Raw genomic sequence first — 17834 nt, forward strand, 5'->3', positions numbered from 1 at the left:
CGGAGGCGAGAGATGGGCCACTTCAACTCGCTGTTCCGCAGGGGTCTGCTCATCTCTGTGCTGGACTGAGGCTGTTGCCTGCAACTAGTGGGCTTCTGAATTGGCTGCAATGATGCCTGGCGTTGTGAACTTCAGTTCGGAATGCTACTTGCTTGCTTTTATTGTTTGCATGATTTGTTTTTATTTGTTTTTTTCCCTCTCTGCATATTGGGTGTTTGAAGGTCTTCTTTTGTTTTTAATGGATTCTTTGTTTTGTAGCCTCCTGTAAGAAGACAGATCTCAAGGTCGTATTAAGTATAAACACTTTGACAATAAAATGTAGTTTGAACTTTTTAAGTGAGGCATGGAAATAGGTCCTTTGGTCCATCGAGTCTGCACTAGCCATTAATCACTCATGTGCATTAATCCTGCACTGACTAGAGTTTTGTTCTCCCCATGTTCCTCTCAACTACCCTCTCCCCCCCCCACCAAAGATTCTACCACTTAGCCACACTTTGGAGCCAACTTACAGCGGTCAATTACCCACTGACCAGCACATCTCTGGGATGTGGGAGGAAACCAGAGCACCCGGCCGGGAACCCCCGCGGTCACAGAGAATATGTCCACACAGCACCAGACATCAAGGTGGAAGCCGGGTCACTGGTGCTTGTGAGACAGCCAGCACTCCTATTAACTGCCCCTCTGATGAGCGACTGAGAAATCTGAAGGGAGGAGGGCAAACCATGAGCCACTGGGATTTCTGAATATCCAGAGAGATTATTGAAGTTTTAATGTACTCACGCCCTAAGCCTTTACAAATAAAGACAAGGGTCAGTGTGTCATGGGCATGGTGCCTATTGAATATTGACTATAAGGAACGGTCTGACTCAATAAATCAGGTCAGCTTCGGTGAAATAAGAAATAGCAGAGCTGTGTGCAGCACACCACACTCTTAACTGAAAAACTTATAAGAGCAAAAGGCATAGAACAGAGTTAGACCATTCAGCCCATCGAGTCTGTTCCGCCATTCATCATACCTCAACCCCATTCTCCTGGCTTCTGCCCATACATTTCACACCTCTACTTATCAAGAATATATTAGCCTCCGCTTTAAATATCCCCATTGACTTGAACTCTACAACCGTCTGGGGCAATGAATTCTACAGATTCACCCCCCCCCCAGGCTAAAGAAATTCCTCCTCATCTCTGTTCTAATGGGACGCCCTTCTACTCTAAGGCTGTGCTCTCTACTCCTAGATCGCTCCACTGTTGGAAACATCCTCTCCATGTGCACTCTGTCCAGTCCTTTCAATATTAGATGGGTTTCAGCTACCCCCCAGATCCTCTTTAAATCTGTCCCTTCTCACCTTAACTGTATTTTTAGACCCCCCCCTTTCCTGAGCACCCCCATTATCCGTGCCCCTCCTGATTTTATAACCCTTTGTAAGATCACCCCTTGCCACGGTCTCTCCTTATAAGCAAGGCTTGTCACAGCTGATGTGACAAAAAAGGACATTGCCTTTAGGATGATTGGAGAAAAATATGGGGGGGGGCTGTCAGAGGCATTTTGTTTTACACAAGAGTGCAAGTGCATGGCAGCAGAGGTAGGTGCCTAAGGGACACCAAAGAGATTCTTAAATAGGCATATGGATAAAGAAAAAATAGAGGACTATATTGATCTTGGACTAGATTAAAAGGTCAGCACAACTTGATGAACAGAAGAGCCTGCACTGTGGCATTGTATGTTCTTACTTCATGTGATAATAACAAGAAAACACAATATAAGATTGAAGTGTCTGAACTGACTGAGCCAAAGATTCTAGGAGCTCTAACTCAGTTCCTGAAAGAGTTAAGGAGATACAATACTTTGGACGCACTTGCTAAGTATTAACTCCAGAGCTACAGAGTAGTTCCTGAGGAAGAAGAGATACTCGGCTGAGGATTTGCCACTTAACGTTGAATCCGAACAGGGCTGCTTGGATTGGTACGAGGGCAGCACAGAATCAGGTTACCTGAGCTCGTCTGACAGACTGGTATTGGGGTGTCCTTGATGACGAATGCTTCTTTCTTCTGACAGCACTCCTTTGTAGATGTGCTCCAAGTTATGTATAATTCATGTTAATCTAAATTGATGTTAACTTATGATTGTCATGTTTGCAATGTACTGTGCAGCAGCTGCAGACTGCTAATTTTTGTGGCATTTATACCCTGCATGCCTGTGGTAATAAACTTGAATATATTTAATTATTTATTGAGATACAGCACAGAATAGGCCCTTCTGGCCCTTTGAGCCATACCTACCCAGCAATGCCCTGATTTAATCCTAGCTTTATCACACGACCAATTAGCCTACCAACCAGTACGTCTTTGGACTGCGGGAGGAAACCAGAGAGCCCAATAGGAAACCCACGTGGTCACAGAGAGATTCCAAACTCCTTACAGGCAGCGGCGAGAATTGAACCCGCGTCGCCCACACCGTAAGGCGTTGTGCTGACCACTACGCTACCGTGCCGCCCAACTTGAATGAAGAGCCGACACCCGACGCCAGGAACAACATAACAGGTCTGCGCTCCACGGTACAATTGTAGAACGTTGACTTTCGTACCTGCCATCATTCTTTGGGCCTCGTACGGCTCCATGTAGCCATCGTTTCCCACCACTTTCTCCTGACCAGCCTGGGTCACACCAGCCTGAGCATCGAAAGGATCGGCATAATCTTCAAGAATAATGACCTGTCAGTGGGAACAAATTAGAGCACAAAAGAGCTACATTAGACACACGGCACTCATTGAATAGGTAATTGTTTCTGTAATGTGCTAAAGATCTGTATTCCACGCCCTCTAGGCATTAGTAAAAGAGACTTTCTCCATAAACCAGCAGCTTTAAAGTGACAAACTACAGCATGTAAATAATACTGAGGGTGAACTCCTGATACTTGCTGGGATGGAAATAGCAGATAATCATTAATCTCTCAGACAACGAGACGGGGAAGGAAGGAAGGTGGCAGATTTATCATCGGAAGGAATGTCTTCCTCATTCTTTTAATGTTGTCTTGATACAGTAACCACACTCCACTGCCCATTGCATTTGTCCTGCTCTAAGCCCAGGCAAAAGATTCACATTCATTCACACAAGATTCAAAATGCATTTATTATCAAAGTGTGTATAAATTAAACAACCTTGTGATTCGTCTGCTTACAGGCAGCCAGAAGTCAAGAAACCCAAAAGAACCCAACTTAAAAGAAAATAAAGACCAACACCCAATGCGCAGAGAAAGAGAAAAAAAAACAAATTATGCAAAAAAAAATCGGAGTGAGCAACAGCATTCCAAACCAAACTGAGTCCTTAGATCCGAATCCGCAGGGTAGGCCCAAAGCCTCAGACTCAGTTCATCATACTAGCCAGGCAAATCACCACAAAGCTCACAGACGTGAAGCACAGCAGCCTGAGGCAGTCTCACGTCCTCAGCGCCGCGGACAGAGGAGTGGACATCGCGGGAGAGCGAGCAAAATCGGCCCTGACTCTTGCCTCCAATCCCGATTCTGCAGATGCTGGATACTCCGGAATAACTACACAATATGCTGGAGGAACTCAGCAAGGCAGGCGGCATCCATGCAGAGAAATAAACAGTGGACATCCCAGACCAAAACCTTTCATCAGGACAGGAAGGAGGCAGAGGCCAGAATAAGGGGAGGGGAACTGGAAAGGAAGGGGCAGGGGAAGAACACAGCACAAGAAGGGGGTTGAGGAGGATGAGTTCAAGCTGGAAGGTGCTCGTTGGGATCAGATGAGAGGAAAGGACGGCAGGTGGTTGAGGGAAGAGGGATGAAGTAAGGAGGTGATGGGTGGAAGAGGCAAAGGGGTGAAGAAGAATGAATTTGATAGGAGAGGAGAGTGGACATGCGGAGAAAGGGAAGGAGGAAGAAGAACAGAAAGAGGCAATGGGCAGGTAAGAAGAGAGTGGAACCTGAAGGAGTAGTGCAAAAACGGAAAAGAGAGAGACACAAAGAGTGCAAAAACAGCAGAGGGAGAGATGTGCTGGATTTGTGTACTCTGGTCACAACTAGGCCACAGATAAATCACAGTCCGTGCTCCAAAGCCATCAGGCTTTTTGGCTGTGGAAGGCAATTATCACCAGGCACCATTCATACTCTGGCTTCACACAAACACATCGCTAACCACAGTAACCGAGATCTTTGCTGACCCTGTCCAACATTCTCATCCCAGCATCATCCAGCATGAACTTACACCAAAATGTGAAGCCTCCACAGTCAAACAGTGCAGCGAGGTAACATAACAGTTGGGGTATCACTTTACAGCACCGGCTGTCAATACCTGCTGCTGTCTGTAAGGAGTTTCTGTGCTCTCCTCATGACTGCATGGGTTTGCTCCGGATGCTCCAGTTTCCACCCACATTCCACAGACGTACAGACGAGGGTTAGTGAGCGGTGGGCATCTATGTTGGCACTGTGACAATTGCGGGCTCACCCCGGCACACCCTCGGACTGTGTTGGTTGTAGGTGCAAATAACAGTGTACATTTTGATGTACGTGTGATAAAAAGTAGGGGGGGAGAAAGGAGCGTGGATGGGGGAGAGGTAAGGGAGGGAGGGAGTGGTGGGGGAGGAGAGAGGAGGGGAGAGAGTGGCAGGGGAAGAGAGCAGGGAGGTTGCGGAGGGGAGAGGGGGGAGAGAGGGGGAGAGAGAGGGGGGAGAGAGAGGGGGAGAGTGGGGAGGGGAGGGGGAGAGGGGGGAGGGGGAGGGGAGGGGGAGAGGGGGAGGGGGAGGGGAGGGGGAGAGGGGGAGGGGAGAGAGAGGGGAGGGGAGAGAGATTAGAGAGGGGAGGGGAGAGAGATTAGAGAGGGAAAGACTGATTCATTCCCCCGAGTATGTCAAGATGACCCAGGGGAGGAAATCATATTCCTGGAGAAAACAGGATGGAGACGAGGAAGAGTTTATTGGTGGCCGGGAAGCACTCTCATTGACCAATTCAACAAATGCTTGACAAAGATAATCCCGGAAGTCGGGAAAGGAATCCGATGACAGGCAGCTCTGCCTGAGCAGGTCACGGGCTGCAGGGAGTTCCAGAGAAGGCTGCAGAGTGCAGGGTGTGGGAGGTAAGCAGCACACAACAGGACATGTGATGAGACATCTGGAAGGGTGTAGGAGAGTCCAGGAAACATCAATTGCCAGGCAGAGGAAGTGCACACACCCAGACTCCTCAGAGACCAGCTTCCAGCTGAGATTCCCATCTCTGTCCACACACAGAAAGTCATGGAGCAAGGGCACAGGCCCTCTGGTCTATCGAGTCTGTGCGTGTCATCACTCTCCCATTTACACTCATCTATATTCAGCCCACTGGTTTATTCCAGCAGAGATTTCCCTCTCTGTTCACACACAGAGAGTCATGCAGATGTACCCAGGCCCCTCAGCCCATCAAATCTGGCCCATTGTTTCGCCAATCGTTCCACTCACCCCAGATTCTGCCCCTCACCATACACTCGGGCATCTACAGCCATTTAAACCCCTGACCTACTTTTCATATTTAGTATGTGGAAAGGAAAAAGAAAGATCAGCTTTATTTGTCGCATGTACAGTGAAAGGTACAGTGAAATGCATCATTTACGTCAAATCAGATCAGTGAGGATTGTGCTGGGTGGCCGGCAAGTGTTGCCATATTTCCGGCACCAACACAACTTACTCACCTTGACTCATACGCCTCTGAAATGTGGGAGAAAACCAGAGCCCCTGGAGTAAACACTGTGGTCACAGAGAGAATGTATGAACTTCTTACAGTGATTGCTGGTGCTAACCGCTATGCTATAGTGCTACCCTCCTTAACTCCCCCTCACCTAAACACTAGGGCAACTTACACTGGCCAATTAACTCACCACCGCACTTGTCTTTGGAATGTGGGAGGAAGCCAGAGCAGTCACAGGGAGATCGCCACACAGACAGTACCGGCACTCAGGATCGAACCTGGGTCTCTGGCCTTGTGAGGCAGCAGCTCTACCCTCTACATCAGTGTGCGACAGGCCACCAACACCCCCCCCCCCCAATGACTTCACCCACTGGGCTTCACCTCTGCATCAGCACTGGCTCGATGCCGAGCAAATTACCTCCATGACATACCGAGGGAGCACTGCGATGTTGGGGCTGTCCTCTTACACGTAAACCAAGCACCCATCTGCCTCCCCAAGGGCACTGAACCCCCATTATAGACTTGTGAAGCAATGATCCCTGGGGTCCTGACTGAGGTTGGGAAGGGGGAGGTGATGGAGAAAGGACATAAAGCCAAGAGGGAAGGAATGGGAAAGGAGCTTGAATGAGTCTGCAGCCTCGAGTCTCTATCCTGGATCAAATGGCCTCTGGAGTTTCCAGTATCTGTTGTATGTTACCGTGTGCCTGTCAACGACTGCATCACCAGAAATTCCTTCACCGGGCTACAAAACCTCACCAAGGTTCTGGCATTGTCCAACACTTTGCTAAATGAAACTTTCCACATTCATGTAACCAGGAAGACAATGGTTCACTCACTCACCCAGATCATACTGACTGGGAAAGGGCAGCTCCCTCAACTTGCTATTTGCTGTCAGGGGCAGGATAATTAGGGACTAAACCCCCAGTCTGCGACAAATCCGAAACCTATGACCTCCGTTCGTAACCTGATGCCAAAGCCCTGCCCTATATTCCCATGCCCAGACCCTAAAACCATGCCTTGCACTGAGACTCCCATCCCAAGAGGCAAAATTCAAAGCTGTACCCATAATCCAGTGCCAAATCCTGGCCCAGAGTGTCCCATCGCCAGACCTTAAACACCTGCCCTGCACTGAGACCCTCCCATATTAACTCTAAACCCGACACAAAAAAGCCTCAGATCCTAAAACAGAGCCACACCCCAATCCCAAACTCCAAACCCGAAGGCTCACTCCGTCTCCAGTCCCCTGACCATAAGCCCAAGACTGCTCCTATACCCATCCAACCGCTGAAGCTTGAAGCTTTGAAGGGGAAAACAAGACCATAAGACATAGAAGTAGAATGAAGCCATTTTGCCCATCAAGTCTGCTCTCAGTCAATTATGGCTGATTTATTATCCCTCTCAACCCCATTTTCCTGCCTACTCCCCATAACCTTTGATGCCCTTACTAATCGAGAATCTATCAACCTCTGCTTTAAATATACCCAATTGGTATCTGTGGTAACAAATTTCACAGATTCACCACCCTCTGGTAAAGAATTTCCTCATCTCTGTTCTAGAGGGACATCCTTGTATTCTGAGCTACACCCTCTGGTCCTAGACTCTCCCCGCTATAGGAAACATCCTCTCTATGTCCACTTTATCTAGACCTTTCAATATTCAATAGGTTTCAATTAGATCCTCCCTCATTCCTTTTATCTCCAGTAAATTCAGGTGCAGAGTTATCAGATGCTCCTCATACGTTAATGATTTTACTCCTAGGATTATTCTCATGGAGGAGGTTCAGAATGCCAGCACATCCTTTCTAAGATATGGGGCCCAAAACTGTTCACAATGGAGTTGGGAGGGATAATAAATCACGCATGAAGTTCGGTGCTCAGGCGAGAAAGCCTCACAGAGCAGTGAGCTGAACTGACCCGTCCCTTGCCCCCAGCCCCAACACCCTGACCTTATCAATCTGGCTCGGTGCTTAAATCATCCAAGCCTTGGGCCATTCCCTGTAACTTGACCCAGTTACCACCACTTCAGTACACTCTTGGGCCTGAGCCCAACCTTTCCAATTCTACTTGGCGCTTAAGTTAATTAAACCTCGGGTCTTCCCTTGCAGTTGGGCCTGGGCTCTGCCTCCACCTGCATCTCCTCAGTTCTGCAGGACTCAATAGGCCAAATGGCCTAATTCTGCTCCTATGTTTTACGGTCTTATCGCAGCACCAAGAGTGCCTTTTTTCATCTGTACCCTCTGTAAGCTAATGAATTATATGGAGCAAGCAATGAATTATTTGTGAAAAGATTCTTGAGCTCAAATCTGTAACTCCTGTCAGGAAAAAGTTAACAAATGAGGAGACGGGGTTGCGGAGGGAACACTAGATGTCTTGTTGGCTCTGAGGGTGAGTGGGTGGCAGTGGGCAGCATGAATGATTCATGCCAGGAGCACCAGGGCGAGAGAAGAAATCGGAGATGTCAGCCGTGTGTATTTTCTCAGTTCTTTAGACAGTTAGTGATTTAACTGCTGAGATAAGCTGTTAGATTATGAGTGTGTGCAGGGAGGAATATCATTTGTCATCTGCTGCCCACAGTCTAAGGCTGAGATCCATGCATCTACTGAGCAGGATAAACACTCCCCTGACTCTCCATACCTGCAGCAGCAGTACTGACCTCACCTGGCCCAGGTGCTGACGGACACCGATGGGCAATTCCATGTTTTCATTTAAACCCGGTTGTTTGACACCAGGCTCGAGGGAGAGCGGAGGGTGACCGTGAAGGAGGGAGTGAGAGCAGCAGAGCAGAGAGCTGGAAGAAGCGAGAGGAACAGTGGGGGTCCAGATGCAGGCAGAAAGAGTGCTGCAGTCGGATACCAGCACACATCACAGAGAGACTCATCTGTGTCAGCCGAAGATATCAATTCTGACAGTGACAAAAGCCTTTTTACATCCTTTCTTCGGTCTGTGTTTCTGTTTATTCTGTTCATTCTCTCTCTTTGAGCTCTCGAGCTTCTCTGCAGTGAAGATTGTACAGCCGAGTAGCCTGTCACACGTCCTCCCAGAGCCGGTCTCAAAAGAGACCTCTGCATCCGTTAGTCTTGCGAGACCATGAACCTGCGCCTGGATAGTCTTCATTCTCCAGGCACAGGCCTGGGCAAGGTTGTATGGAAGACTGGCAGTTGCCCATGCTGCAAGTCTCCCCTCTCCATGACACCGATGTTGTCCAAGGGAAGGGCATTAGGACCCATACAGCTTGACACCAGTGCCATCGCAGAGCACTGTGTGGTTAAGTGCCTTGCTCAAGGACACAACACGTTCCTTCGGCTGGGGCTCGAACTCACGACCTTCAGATTGCTAGTCGAACGCCTTAACCACTTGGCCACGTGACTTCTGCAGGCTGTTACTTAAATACCCCCAGGCCACAGAGAGGTCAGTGGGTAGGAAAGGGTGAGTGTCTGCTCTCCATTCACAATGGCTCCACTCTTAGTCATACAGCACAGAAACAGGCCCTTTGACCCAACTCATCCACACTGAAAAAGATGCTTATTGACAGTCCCATGCCCATATTCTCTAGACCTTTCCTATCCATGTACGGGTCCAAATATCCTTTACACCTTGTAATCATAGGTTTGGAGCATGGATGAGTCTTTCCCAGGTTAGAACAGAAAACATTAAATGAAAATTATTTGCTTAGACTCTAACTTTCAAATCCAGTCCAGACTGTAGGGTAATCCAAACCTTGCTTGGCATCATAACCACCATAAGACATAGGAGCAGAATTAAGCCGTTCAGCCCTTCAAGAATGTATATTCTCCATGCGACCATGAGGGATTCCTGCCACATCACAAGGACATAGGGAGTTTAATTAGCCACTATAACTTGGCTTGAGTGTACACCTCCAGTATCTAATGAAGTGGCCACTGAAGGTAGTAGTCATACTTTATTGATCCCGGGGGAAATTGGTTTTCGTCATAGTTGCACCATAAATAATTAAATAGTAATAAAACCATAAATAATTAAATAGCAATATGTAAATTATGCCAGGAAATAAGTCCAGGACCAGCCTATTGGCTCAGGGTGTCTGACCCTCCAAGGGAGTTGTAAAGTTTGATGGCCACAGGCAGGAATGACTTCCTATGACACTCTGTGTTGCATCTCGGTGGAATGAGTCTCTGGCTGAATGTACTCCTGTGCCCAACCAGTACATTATGTAGTGGATGGGGGACATTGTCCAAGATGGCATGCAACTTGGACAGCATCCTCTTTTCAGACACCACCGTCAGAGAGTCCAGTTCCATCCCCACAACATCACTGGCCTTACGAATGAGTTTGTTGATTCTGTTGGTGTCTGCTACCCTCAGCCTGCTGCCCCAGCACACAACAGCAAACATGGTCGCACTGGCCACCACAGACTTGTAGAACATCCTCAGCATCTTCCAGCAGATGTTAAAGGACCTCAGTCTCCTCAGGAAATAGAGACTGTATATGTTTGTGTTCTTCTACTGCTGTAGCCCATCCGCTTCAAGGTTCAATGTTGTACGTTTTGAGATGCTCTTCTGCACAACCCTTGTAAAGTGTGTTGTAACACTGTCACCTTCCTGTCAGCTTGAACCAGTCTGACTATTCTCCTCTGGCCTCTTTCATTAGTAAGGCATTTTCAGCCACAGAACTGCTGCTCACTGGATTTATTTTTTGTTTGTTTTTCTCACCATTCTCTATAAACATTAGAGACTGTTGTGCATGAAAATCCAAGGAGATCAGCAGTTTCTGGTACATTCAAAATGTCTCCTCCTCCTTCATTTTCTCCCGTTGTCCACCGTCCTATCAGATTCCTTCCGCTCCAGCCTTTTACCTTTCCCACCCACCTGGCTTCACCCATCACCTTCCAGCTACCCACCTTCCCCTCCCCTCACCATTTTATTCTGGCATCTTCCGCTTTCCTTCTCATGCCTGAGTAAGGGTCTCAGCCCAAAACAGCGACCGTGTATTCATTTCAATAGATGCTGCCTGACCTGCTGAGTTCCTCCAGCGTTTTGTGTGTGTTGATTCAAAACACCCTGTCTCACACCAACTATCATTCCACAGTGGAAATCACTTAGATCACATTTCTTCCCCATTCTGATGTTTGGTCTGAATAACGACTGAGCCTCTTGACCATGTCTGCATGCTTTATGCATTGAGTTGCTGCCACATGATTGGCTGATTAGACATTTGCATTAGCGAGCAGGTGCACAGGTGTACCTAATAATGTGGCCACTGAATGTAGATGCAAGAGGTAGAGCCTACTGTGAGTCAACGGGAATAATAGAGACACAGGAGGGACTGCAGATGCTGCAAATCAGGCCCCATACAAAACACTCATGAAACGCAGCAAGTCGGGCAGCATCTGTGGTGGAAATGACAGTCAACGTTTCAGGTCAAGACCCTTCAACAGGACTGGGTTTAATGTTGGATCAGTGTGGTTGGGAGCTTTATGGTCAGGGTAGACTTGGTGGGCTGAGGGGCCTGTTTCTATCTTGTATGACTATAGGTCTACAAGGATATGGGCCAAATGGGGGAAAATAGGGCTCAGTTGTATAGGCCTCTTGGTCAGCATGGATTGGTTTGGCTGTAGGCCCTATGCTCTATGACTCTGAGTCTGGAACACATCTTAACTACCGAATTATATATTAATTTGCGTAATAACGCCTTTCTGTGAGATCGAAAGTCGTCCCATACCATTAGCAAGGCTTGCATTTCCCTAGCACTGTTGGGGATGTCAGCACTCCCCAAAATACCGTGGAGATCAGCAGCCACTTTGTACACAGCAAGCTCTCACAAACAGCAATCCCGTGACGAACAGCTAATCTGCTTTAATAATTCAGGCTGAGGGATGAATACTGGGAGTGTCATCAGACCAGGGAGAACACTGATCTTCTCTGAAGTAGAACCAGGGACCTTCTGTCTTGCGCGGTACACTGCTGGGGTCTGACTTATTGACTAAACCAAAAAGACATCATTCTTACAGAGTAGCACTCCCTCACACAGATTTATCTTACTGACGGGAACAAGATAAGGTACATGAGAGAAAGGGAGAAAGAAAATAAGTTAATCTCTGAGACAGATTCAACATTATTGTCATTTTTCAGTGTGCATCCTAATGGAGGATGAAAAGATTGTTACTGCAGAGCCGATGCAGCATAAAAACATGATAAGCATAAAAACACAATCAATATAAAAGCAATCCTATAAAACACTATGTACATGTAACTGTTGAGTGTGGCCGTATATACATAAGATCAGCTTCTATATGGTACATAGACCGATTGTACGTACAGAAATGAGGCTAAGGGCAGTACCTGAACCGAAGGTGACTCTGACAGGAAATGATGAAGTGACAACGTGACTCTTGGCAAGAGGAACTCTTCCAGATAGCAACAGACATTTGAAAACACAGTTGGACAGTGACTGTGTCTGTGTAGGTATGAGGTGTGGAGTGTAAGCATAAAGTGACAGTGCATTAGCTAGAGGGATCGAATTTAAGAACAAGGAGATTATGCTCCAACTGGTGTGAGGCTACACCCGGAGTACTGCATACAGTTCTGCTCTCCTTATTTATTAAGAGATAGAGCACAGTAATAGAACCTTCTGGACCATGATCCCGCGTCGCCCAATTACAGACCTGTCGGCAATTAACCTTCTAACCTGTGCATCTTTCAAATGTGGGAGGAAACCCACACGGTCACGGGGAAAACTCCTTACAGACAGCGGTGGAATTGAACCCAGATCATTTGAGTAAATATATACTGACTTTGGAGGCAGTGCAGAGGAAGTTCACCTGGTTGATTCTGAGAATTGAAGGGGTTAGCTATCCTTATCTTTATCTTTATTGTCATTGTTGTGGAGCAATGAAACACAGTTTAGCAGCTCAACATTTTGCAGCATGACAAAGAATATACGCATAAAATAAATTCTAAAACCTCAGGAGTGCAGCCCAAAATTAATAATATATGGATGGGGGGGGTAGGACTATTGCACACCTGTCATTCCTGGAAGTGTGATGCATTTAGCTGCTGCCGTCTTAGGAGGGGGGGCAGGAGAAGGGAAGGGGGCTGTTACACATTTCACTGTTTGTGGGTAGAAGCTGTTAAGGAGTCTCTTTGTTTTCATCCTTAATGCTCTGTATCTCTTCCCAGAAGGTAGAGGGGAAAACAGGTGATGTCCAGGATGAGTGGGATCCTTTGAAATACAAGTAGCCTTCTTTTGAAGTCTGCCAGTATAAATGTCTCTGAGGGAGGGTAATGTGCCAATAACCCGCTCTTCTACCCTCACCACCCGCTGCAAGTCCTTCCTGTTCTGTTCCGTGCAGCTGGGAAACCACACTGCACAGCAATACGTCAGGAGGCTCTCTATAGCTATGAGGAGAGATTGAGTCACCTGGGACTATATTCACTGGGATTCAGAAGAATGAGAAGGGATCTTATAGAATTATGAAAGGGATAAATAAAATAGACAATAGATTTAGGACGGAGATGAAGAGAAACTGCTTTTCTCAGACAGTAGTGAATCTGTGGAATTCCCTGCCCAGAGAAGCTGTAGATGTTTCCTCTGTAAGTATACTTAAGGCACAGTTGGTTAGATTTTTGGACATCAGGGGAACTAAGGATAAGGTGGAGCTGAGACCACGGACAGATCAGCCATGATCTATTGATTTGTGGAGCAGGTTCGACGGGCCACCTGGCCAATTCCTGCTCCAAGTTCTTATGTATTACAACACTTAAGGTTGTCATGGCCATGGGTGGGGGAAGATAATCTCCCACTACCTATTAAATGTTCCCAGTGGTGTGCGTCTCAAATAGCCTCTGACAATCAAGTCCAGCTCCTGATCTAGAAGGAAAACTCTGATCTCAAACCTCTGCTGCCTTGCAGCTATGCCCACTCATGGTGAAGGCTTCGGGCATAAACCCCAATGAAAAATCACAGCTGGAATCTATACAGCAGCCCTATGTCGAGTTCGGGGCTGACTACTGTTGGTGCAAAACTGTATTGGTCTCTGCCATTCCTTTGGATGGCAGCTTGCTCTCCATATCATACTGCCCTGGCATGCGTCCCGGTGGTGCTGTACATATCATACTGCCCTGGCATGTGTACTGGCGGTGCTGTACATATCATACTGCCCTGGCATGTGTACTGGCGGTGCTGTACATATCATACTGCCCTGGCATGTGTACTGGCGGTGCTGTACATATCATACTGCCCTGGCATGCGTCCCGGCATTGCTGTACATATCATACTGCCCTGGCATGTGTACTGGCGGTGCTGTACATATCATACTGCCCTGGCATGTGTCCCGGCGGTGCTGTACATATCATACTGCCCTGGCATGTGTACTGGCAGTGCTGTACATATCATACTGCCCTGGCATGTGTCCCGGCGGTGCTGTACATATCATACAGCCCTGGCATGTGTACTGGCGGTGCTGTACATATCATACTGCCCTGGCTTGCGTACTGGCGGTGCTGTACATATCATACTGCCCTGGCTTGCGTACTGGCGTTGCTGTACATATCATACTGCCCTGGCTTGTGTACTGGCGGTGCTGCACTAACAATGTAGGTAGCTAGGACACAACATCCATGGTCAACCAACCAACGGACAGCCTCTGTAAAACGCTGAGCAATTTAGGAAACTGGTGTGCTGATGGACCCACTAGCAGATCACACACATCATACAAGGAGTGGGTGGTTCAGAACCTAATGCAATTCACACCTAAACACTCCCCCAAGTTTTAAACCAATGATGCTGCCTTCACTAATCCATTTACCCACTGTTTGTATTGCTCAGGTTGGGGGAGGGTAATTGGTCGTTCCCTCCACTCTCCCTACACACAAGCATCAAGATCCAACGGCAGGAAGTTTCTCTGCAACCAAGGCACACAGGCTGAATTTGTCTAGCAGCGCACTCTCCAGCCCCCACCCCCATGAGATCCTTGCAGCAGAAGCCTGCGACAAACCAATAAGCCCCTTTTATTTGAAGTGACTGGGAGATATGCGTTGTAGCAAGGGAGCTGGGAATACAGTGAGAGAAATGGAGAGAAAAGTTCAGAAATCTGAGGGCCAAAGAGTCCTGGTGCATGGTTAGAGCATTGGCTGATTGGTAGGAGGCAGTGAGTGGGAATAAAAGGATCTTTTTCTGGTTGGCTGCCAGTGACTAGTGCTGTTCCACAGGGGTCGGTGTTAGGACCACTTCTTTTTACACTGTATATCAAAGATTTAGATGATGAAATAAACGGCTTTGATGCCAAGTTTGCAGATGATACAAAGATTGATGGAGGGGCAGGTAGTGTTGCAGAAACAGGTAGGCTGCAGAAGGACTTAGACAAATTAGGAGAATGGGCAAGAGAGTGGCAAATGAAATACTTTGGTAGTACAAATAAATATGCAGACTATTTTCTAAATGGGGAGAAAATCCAAAAATCTGAGATGTAAAGGGATTTGGGAGTCCTTGTGCAGAACACCCTAAAGGTTAATTTGCAGGCTGAGTTGGTGGAGAGGAAGGCAAATGTGAAGTAAACATTTATTTTGAGAGGACTAGAATATAAAAGCAAGGATGTAATGTTGAGCACTGGTGACGTCTCACTTGGAGTATTCAGAGCAATTTTGGGCCTCTTATCTAAGAAAGCATATACTTACATTGGAGAGGGTTCGAAGGAGGTTCATGAAAATGATTCTGAGATTGAAAGGCTTATCATACGAGGAGTGTTTGAAGGCTCTGGGACTCTGCTCACTGGAATTCAGAAGAATGGGTGGTGACTTCATTGAAACCTATCGAATGGTGAAAAGCCTCGACAGAGTGGATGGGGAGAGGATGTTTCCTACGGTGGACGTGTCAGACCAGAGGACACAGCCTTAGAACGGAAGGGTATCCTTTTAGAACAGAGATGAGGAGGAACTTCTCGAGCCAGAGAGTGGTGAATCTGTGGAATTCATTGCCACAGGCAGCTGTGGAGGCCGCGTTTTTTGGTAAATTTAAGATAGAGGTTGACAGATTCTTGATTAGTCAGGGCATGAAGGCGGGAGAAAGGAAAAATGGATCAGCCATTTGGTGGAGCAGACTCGATGGGCCAAATGGCCTGATTCTGCTCATATATCAAATGGTCTTATGGCCTTGTTTCACATGTAGGCACTTCAGTGTTGGTCAAAAGTACAACCAATTCTGCAGACACTGGGAATTCTGAGCAACACACACACGAAATGCTGGAGCAACTCAGCAGCTTGGGCAGCATCTGAGGGGAATACACAGTTGACACTTCGGGCCGGGCTGGACGCGACTCGGGGGCTTGTTTGACATCTCACTAGTGAAGACAAACAAATTACTCTGTTACACACACACACACACACACACACAATTCAGCAAACTGACTCACACCCAACACCACAAAAGAAAAGCTTTGCATCTTTCACCATCCCAGCACTTTCCAAAGAGATTGACAGCCAATAATGTGGTTTTGGGTTGCTCTTGGCGCAGCTATGGAAGAATTTCCTACACCACCACTGGGAGAATACTTTAAAGGTACTTCACTGACAGTTAAGTGCTCGAGGTTAGCCTGGAAGGGAAATTAAAATCCCTCTAAAAATTAGGTCTTTTTCTTTCTAAATGTCAGAGCATAACAGTGTGCAGGAAGCTCTCAAGGGTAGCAGCATGATAATGATTAGGTAACCCAGAGATAGTAGCAGCAAGGAGAACATTGATCCTTGGAGGCTTAATGTGAAGTTCCTAAAGGCTGGCTAAGAGCACAAGAGATGTTGGAAATCCAGAGCAACACACACAAAGTGCTAGAGGAACTCAGCAGGTCAGGCAGCATCGATACAGGGAAATAAACAGCATTCCTGCGGCATTTGTAAGAGCCAATGGCTCAAGCTGAACAGTCCTTGAGCTAGAACCTGGGGCAGGGGTGTACTTATCATTTCAAAGTTCAAAGTAAGTTTATTATCAAAGTACGTAAATGTACTTGAGATTAGTTTTCATGGAAGTTTTTAGAAGAAATATAAGAAAAAGAATAGAATTTACCAAACACTATACATAAATAGCTAAATATAAGTGGGGCAACACAGTAGTATAGCAGTTAGCATAACACTACTACAGTGATAGCGATGAGTTCGGGATTCCATTCTCGCCACTGTAAGGAGTTTGTATGTTTTCCCCGTGACCACATGGGTTTCCTCTAACTCTCACATTCCAAAGCCTTGCAACACTGTGGGCTTCCCAGCACAAACGTTGTGATTTGATTTGACACAACCAACGCATTCTCCTGTATGTTTTGATGTACATGTGATAAATAAAACTTAACCTAATCTTATCTTTTGAGCAAAAACTGATAATCAACCAATGTGCAAAAGACAAACTGTGCAATAAAATATGTGTTCGTCCATCGTCAACGTCGGTGAGGACCTCGACACCATTATTGATGGTGTCGAGACTAGCGCGTGATTTGGATTTAAGTGAGGGAGAGTTGCGTAGTGTCAGCCTCACTCTCTCTTCCCAATTCCCATCTGGATCCGGTGGCAAGACAGAGTCGAGACGGCTGGAGATGGGACTAGGCGCAGTGGATGACCAGGACATCTTCTGTGTCTTGTCGTGCTCTACATGTTCCACGATGCATGCAGAGACCACCTTCTTGACCATTGGACCTTCCGCTGGTCTCGTCCGCTCAATCCGCCGGAGTCTGTCTTCACATGCTGGGATAGACAACTCCCTATCTCACCGAGGGTTTGAGACCCGTCGGCTACCCTCACTTGGTTTAGCCGGCTTGTCGAAGCCATTGCCCAGGGTGTGGTCACTGTCACAAGCAAACAGCTACGAGGAGCCACAGGTGAGATAACATATAGTTCAAGGTCCAAAGTGCATTCGTTATCAAGGTATGTATATAGTATACCACCTTGAGATTTGTCTTCTTGTAGGCAGCCACTAAATAGAAACACCATGACGTAAAGAAAATGAGACCAAAGACCTTCAAATATGCAAAAACAGAAGAGCAAATTGCGCAAACAACATAAAGTGAACAAATAACACAGAGAACATTCAACATCAAACCGCAGTGCCCCAAAAGAGAGTGCAGAGCCACGAGCCGCTGAGGCGAGTGAAGCTGGTCCAGGAGCTGATGAGCATGGCCACAGCCCCTGAGTCAGACAGTTCAGTG

The 17834-nt window shown here is 47.1% G+C and overlaps 1 protein-coding gene across 4 annotated transcripts in view; it reads right to left on the minus strand.

Annotated features, from left to right (window-relative positions):
- The window catches only part of LOC134358324 (SH2 domain-containing adapter protein F-like), a 257415-nt gene that overhangs the window by 223524 nt on the left and 16057 nt on the right, over positions 1-17834 (minus strand). For all 4 annotated transcript variants that reach the window (XM_063070436.1, XM_063070438.1, XM_063070437.1 and 1 more), the window contains exon 2: positions 2585-2711. In XM_063070436.1, coding sequence (XP_062926506.1) covers positions 2585-2711 — 127 coding nt within the window. The remainder of the gene's footprint in view (positions 1-2584; positions 2712-17834) is intronic.

The sequence above is a fragment of the Mobula hypostoma genome, chromosome 18 (assembly GCF_963921235.1).
Source record: "Mobula hypostoma chromosome 18, sMobHyp1.1, whole genome shotgun sequence".
NCBI classification, from domain to species: Eukaryota; Metazoa; Chordata; class Chondrichthyes; order Myliobatiformes; family Myliobatidae; genus Mobula; species Mobula hypostoma.